A 6,647-nucleotide genomic window follows, 5' to 3' on the forward strand; every position below is an offset into this window, starting at 1 on the left:
GTAGTTCTATTTTTAGTTTTTTAAGGAACCTCCATACTGTTCACCATAGTGGCTGTATCAATTTACATTCCCACCAGCAGTGCAAGAGGGTTCCCTTTTCTCCACACCCTGTACTTCTATTGTTAATAATACTAGTTGAGATTCAGTTCCGAGTCTTTCTCTGAAAACTGGCCTTTTACTTTCACTGGTTCTTGTTTATTTCTTTAAATTTCTTTTAAGGAAGCTATGTTGCTTTTCCCCAATACTATGTAGCTTTATTCAGTGTCCTTCCTTCCTTCCAGTTAATTTATCCAGGCTGCTTAGGTTTAAAGAACTTTTAACTCTTTTAATTTTAACCTTTAATTTGTAGTTTTTGCTTGAATTTCCTGTCAATATTATCTAAATTAAGGGAAGGAGTTGAGATTTTCTTTCTTAAAAACAATGTATGCATCACCAATAGTTAATTCACTTGATTGAACCCCAGTGGCATTTATGTTTTTGTTTTGGCCTTCAGTGGGATGTAGAGTTTAGGCTTTTATTGATACTTACCCTTTTTACCAAACAACATGCTTCTTAGGGTTAGTGATGTTTAAAAGCAAATAGAACCTTATGTTTGGGTACATACATGTTGGTTGGTGATCCCTTTTAATGATCTTCAAAAATGATGTTTATCAGCTATTCCTTGAGCGAGAGCGAGCAGCACAGTTGGCAGAAAGTAAAACAGATGAATTGATCAAAGATGCTCCCACCACTCAGCATGATAAGAGTGGAGAGTGGCAAGAAACAAGTGGAGAAATACAGTGGGTATCAACTGAAAAGACTGATGGTACAGAAGAGAAACATAAGAAGGAGGAGGACGATGAAGAACTTGACCTCAATAAAGGTATATTTATTTTGACTGGTGTATTAAAAAAAGTAATGTGGTTTTTTTTCCTGCAAGACTTTCTTTTAATTCATGTGTTGTCATAATCTTGCTATTCTATGGCCTCTCTAGTTCAGTGCAGACAAGCTTTGCTTTTTCATAGTTCTTCTTCATTGGCTTCCTAGCAGTGAGGAAGGTATATGTGCAGTGTGGGGAAGGTTTGCTTTTCCTCCCTGGTTCGTTCTTTACTCATCTGTAGAGAGAAGCAGCCAAATAATATGACCTCTAAAGGTTTTTAGAGTTTTGAAATTTTGCCCATATTTTAAATTGGGTTGTCTTTTTTTGTTGTTGTTGAGTTGTAAGAATTCTGTATATTTTAGAGACTGGACTCATATCAAGTACATGATTTGCAGATAAATTCTGTGAGTTGTCTTCACTTTTTTGATGGTGAAGCTTTAAATTTGATGAAGTCTAACTTAACCTGTTTTTTATGTTGTCACTTGTGGTTTTGGTGGTGTGTCTAAGAAACCATTTCCTAACCCAAGGTCACAAAGATTCCTAACCCAAGGTCACAAAGATTTAGTCCTGTGTTTTCTTCTAAAAGTTTTACGGTTTTAGCTTTTACATTAAGGTCCCTCTTCCATTTGTGTTATTTTTTGGTTAATTTGTGTGGATATCCCATCTTCCTACCACCATTTATCGATGTTCAGCAGTTTTGAAGAAAAGATGACAGTTGTTGGTTTCCTGGGGGTGTTTGTTTGTTTGTTTTTTTGTGGGCTTTTTTTTGGATGTACTGTTACGGTTTTCTGTTTTAATACTTCCAGCCCTTCAGCATGCTGGCAAACACATGGAGGACTGCATCGTGGCCTCATACACAGCACTACTTCTCGGGTGTCTCTGCCAGGAGAGTCCAGTAAGTTCAGTGTTGTTTTATGTATCTTTTTTTTTTTTTTTTTAATTTTTTATTTATGGCTGTGTTGGGTCTTCGTTTCTGTGCGAGGGCTTTCTCTAGTGGTGGCAAGCGGGGGGCCACTCTTCATCGCGGTGCGCGGGCCTCTCATTATCACGGCCTCTCTTGTTGTGGAGCACAGGCTCCAGACGCGCAGGCTCAGTAGTTGTGGCTCACGGGCCCAGCTGCTCTGCGGCATGTGGGATCTTCCCAGACCAGGGCTCGAACCCGTGTCCCCTGCATTGGCAGGCAGATTCTCAACCACTGCGCCACCAGGGAAGCCCTGTTTTATGTATCTTAAAAGGATTCCATTGCGACCGCTTCACATCATTACCTAATTAACTTATTATTTATTTCCCCTCATGCTAAAAACATTTATATATTTGGTGAACTTTAGAAGGTGCATTTCAAAGTAAGAGTATATTGGATTTGATGAGTAAGTTCCAGATTGATGGAGGAATTGATTTCACATGTCTTTGGTTGAAGTAAAAGAACATCATATAAAACCTGCGCTCAACTGACTTAAGGTGGAAAAGTCTAGCCTCAGTGATGCCATCAAGGACTCATAATTTCTATTTTTAAACTCTGCTGTCCTCTGCATATTGTCTTATCTTTTGCTAGCTCTGTTCATGGCCCTGTGCTGACTCTGGCTATGTGTCTCATCTAGTTAAATAATGTCCAGCAGAAGAATGTGGCTTTGTTTCTTTGTAAGAGCAATGGTTTCTTTTCTCTAGGACCTCTCCACACCCACTGCAAAAAGTAGACTTCCCTTTACCTTGGCCAACATTAGCTCACATGATTTTGTTTGATCTACTTACTGGCCGGGAAAATGGGATTACTATGTGAGATTTAGATCATCATGATTTAACTACAAGAAGCATGTGAGTGTCTACACAATTGGGCTGAATCAGCACAAAAGTGGACAGTTCTGGCTATTCAGACAGTCTGCTTTAAAATCGGGGACATGTGGATTTTTTCTTTTTTCTATTTTTAACAGAAGAGGCCCAGTAGAAGAGCCAAATTTTACAATAAAAGGGAGGTGTTTTTTTCCCTTACAAGCAAGGGCTTTCAGGATGCAAGAAAGAGTGGAGATGTGTTGTATAGTGGGATGGTTAGTTTCTCTTTTCTGAGACTGGAGGATTAGAGGAACATAATTATGATATGAAGGGCTTCTATCAGCCTACCCTTATTTCCTCATTTTTGCCATTGAGTTTTCTGCATTGCCCTGTATCTAAGTCCTGTGTATTTTTCTGAATCCTTCTTGTTCATCTCTTCCATATTTATATTGTAGACAAGCTCAGATCTAAATGCACAGTAGCCCACTTCGTTGTGGCCCTTGCTGGCACAGCTGCTTTCAGGATCAAGACCAGAGTTCTTACTGTGGCTCTGGAGGCCCTGCAAATCTTTATTCCCTTTCCTGAATCTCTTCAGCTCAGCTCTTTTCCTTATTTCCTTAAAATCCGGAGATTTAAGGACAAATGAGAAACACATACCAAGCAAAGGGAAGGAGGAAGACTCCCCCCTCGCCCCCCCAAAAGAAAAAAACAATGGGGATGCTATTTAAAGATTTTTAGGTATTGTATTTTGTATACACCTGGTTTCAATCATGTTCTTTCTTAAATAATCATTCTTAAAATTAACTTGAGTTACTATCAGATGTGATTTATTTAGGGCCATCTTTCCCATGTTAATAATTTCCTATTTGTCTATCTCTCTCCTGTCTTTAAAGAGATCATAAGATCCTTAGGTTGTAAACAATATTGTGAATTCATAGAGCCCAGGATGTCTTTGTTGCCTTGGGAATCATTATGATTAACCCCAAAGAGCTAGCTGATGCCACAAAATGTAAAAGAAACTGGTTTGCCCAATGTTTAAGTGGAGGAGAGACAAGAAAGCAGGTGGTTATATGCAGTTAATGCTGCTTTATGGTAAACGACAACGTGCTTAGGAAGCCCAGGAGACTCTGGTGTCATTTTCCATTACCCACTATACATCTTGGTGCATTGCAATGGTCAGTCTTCTCTCTGGTCTTTCTGTCCTTGCTGCTCTCTTGACACTCTCCATTCCTGAAATCCTGCACACTGCCACCATAGCTGACTTCCTTAAGCGCACATATGATCGTGTAACTCCTCTCTCGTCTTTCCTGACTCACCATCATTTAGGGAATGATAACTTTGTTTACTGCTATAAGACTCCAAACTTAAATGCTTCTCCAATTTTTATTTTTTATTTTAAATTTTATTTTATTGAAGTATAGTTGATCCAATATTAAAATCTGTCATACCCTGTGGGTACTTTTTCTAAATTTCCCAAATAGGCCATGCCATTTAACACCTTTTCTTTTTATACCTGCTGCACACTATTTAAAAATAAATGCTCAGGCTCTCCTTCCTATGCCTCAGCTACTTATTATGTTGTATTCTGTAGTGTGTTGATAGAAAAGGATTTGATTTGGGTTGTTGAGGGCTTTCACTCAAAACCTAGGATCTAATCATTTATTCTGAATGATAGAAGTACACTTTTCTATTGAGCACTCTTCATAGACAACATAGCCACTATTCTTCCCCCCACTGTGCTATCATGTCCCTTTCCTAGAAACTGGTTAAAGATGTTATTAAATCCAGCGTTCCTTTACCTCTGCAGTTAGTTACCATAGCTATTGCCCTTATAACATACTCTCCACTTTTCAGTATATTTTAAAAATATAAGTATTTTAAAGATTTTAGCTCCAAGATCTAACTCAGTAGCAGTGAAAGTGGGAAGGAGGGGATTGGTTGCAAATTTCCTAAGAGATAATATGTACTCTTTCCTCCCCTGTCTCCATCAACAAAAATCAAATCAGAAGCTTCCCACTTCCTCCCCATCTTGTGGCCCAAAACTCGGGACAACATTTTTTTGTATGTGCCTTTTATTATAGGTGAGCCTCCTTAGAAGAGCTTTTCCTTTTATTCTTTATGAACCTTTAAAGCATTTAAAAAATATATTGAAATAAAACAGTTTTTTAAGCAGGCCGTCTATTTTTCTTACAACAAATTGGTTTATATATAGTTTGGCTGCTTCTTGGTAATAATGGAGGGAAACATCTTAATCTTCTCTCCTGGCATTGCCTACATTTTCCTTCTCATAGATGATATTACATTATTTTTGGAAAGATGTAGTTAATTCCTAGCCTACATAGGAACACGAAGAATTTTCTTTGATCTTTTTCTTTGTATTCCTAAGCAGCTTTTTGGATACATTCTAAGTCTGTACTCCTTCCCTCTCCTTACATCTCCCCCCCCCCCCCCGCAACACACACATTCAACAGTGCATTTTGTTATTTCAGGCATCTTTCTGTGTATTTACAAAAGTAAATATGCACACGTTTCTTTGTAGCCTTTGTCAGGTTTACCTTTTTTCCTGTCTTTCGGAGAATGGGATAGAGTAGGGAATGGACACACACGCTTACAGAATTAAGGAGTGTGGAAAAGGAAATCACATAGGTCCTTGAACTACTATCTACAAGGAGTTCAAGGACCTTGTAGAAGTTTGAAATAGGGTGTGTGTGCCAAAACCAACAACACAGTGCAAGGTTCAAGCTCATGTTTTCTGTCGCCTTATCAGTGTTTCCATGTTTCCTCAGATCAATGTGACCACTGTGCGTGAGTATCTGCCAGAAGGGGACTTTTCAATAATGACAGAGATGCTCAAAAAATTCCTGAGCTTCATGAATCTTACTGTAAGTGGCTTCTATTGCAGCTTCTGTGGTTTTAAATATGATACATTAATGACAGTAGAAATACAAATATTTGGCCATAGTGAATAGAAGCAAAAAAAGATTCTCTTCTAATAATTGTGCTCTATTTCTTTAAGAAAACTGAATTATTATGGCCAAATATATTGATACTATATTATCAAAGCCACAATTTAATCTGTTTGTTTTGATTCATAGTGTTTATTTGGTTTAGTAAAGCTAAAGAATTTAAGCTTTGATTCAATACTTTTGAAAATTTGATAAATATTAATTGTTACTTCCTCCCCCCCCCTCCCCAACCCGGCCTCCAATCCTCCCCTTTTCAGTGTGCTGTTGGAACCACAGGCCAGAAATCTATCTCTAGAGTGATTGAATACTTGGAACATTGCTAGCTGCTTTACCTTTGCTTCAGGTGCTCGGTAATGCTGGAGCTATTCTTAGACAAAGAAAAGTCACGAAAGAAGTCCTTGAAGATATACCAAGAACATTCATCAGTATCATTCATATGTGGATTTTTAAGGCCACCTGATTTCTTCTTCGTCATGCATTCTGCATTTGCTAAATGACAGTTACTACATCAATCTGCAACTATCAAAAATGAGGGAAAAGGTTCAGGCTGTTAACAGTTCCACACAGTATTTAAACACACTTTGGCAGAATTTATACTCTCCCCTTGTTTTCTTGCTTTTATTCTGGGCAAGTTTTAAGGGGAAAATCTGTGCTGCTGTTAGTGCAACTGCTGTGTATGTTGAGCCACTGTTGTCATGCCAGCCAGGTGCAAAGGCAGCTTAGCTACTGAGGTATCGAATGTTCTGGGGACATTCTAGACAACAGCTTAGTTCCTTTTTCAGGCTCATTTGCTTTTGCTTTTTTGTTGAATGATTCCAATCGTAAATAAAGCTTTTAATAATTTTGTGAATTTTTTTTGTTGTTGTTCCCTGAACTACTGTCTATATTTAAAATTAGATGGAATCCAAAGACACAAGGGATTAATAGTATATTTTTTTATTCTTGATTTGGTTTGGGTTGTCAAAACTGTTTTTCACCTTTGAGACCATGACCATATTCATTATCATATCATAATGAGTCATAGCTATAGACGCAAGAAAACAAATAATAACAGT

General features: G+C 38.0%; 1 protein-coding gene across 2 annotated transcripts in view; it reads left to right on the forward strand.

Annotated features, from left to right (window-relative positions):
• Positions 1-6,442, forward strand: part of WAPL (WAPL cohesin release factor) — a 75,279-nt gene extending 68,837 nt beyond the window's left edge. For both annotated transcript variants that reach the window (XM_061179855.1, XM_061179868.1), the window contains exons 16-19: positions 655-862; positions 1,666-1,754; positions 5,413-5,508; positions 5,850-6,442. In XM_061179855.1, coding sequence (XP_061035838.1) covers positions 655-862; positions 1,666-1,754; positions 5,413-5,508; positions 5,850-5,915 — 459 coding nt within the window. In that variant the 3' untranslated portion in view covers positions 5,916-6,442. The remainder of the gene's footprint in view (positions 1-654; positions 863-1,665; positions 1,755-5,412; positions 5,509-5,849) is intronic.
• The last annotated feature ends 205 nt before the right edge of the window (positions 6,443-6,647 follow it).

This window comes from Eubalaena glacialis, chromosome 1 (genome assembly GCF_028564815.1).
Source record: "Eubalaena glacialis isolate mEubGla1 chromosome 1, mEubGla1.1.hap2.+ XY, whole genome shotgun sequence".
NCBI classification, from domain to species: Eukaryota; Metazoa; Chordata; class Mammalia; order Artiodactyla; family Balaenidae; genus Eubalaena; species Eubalaena glacialis.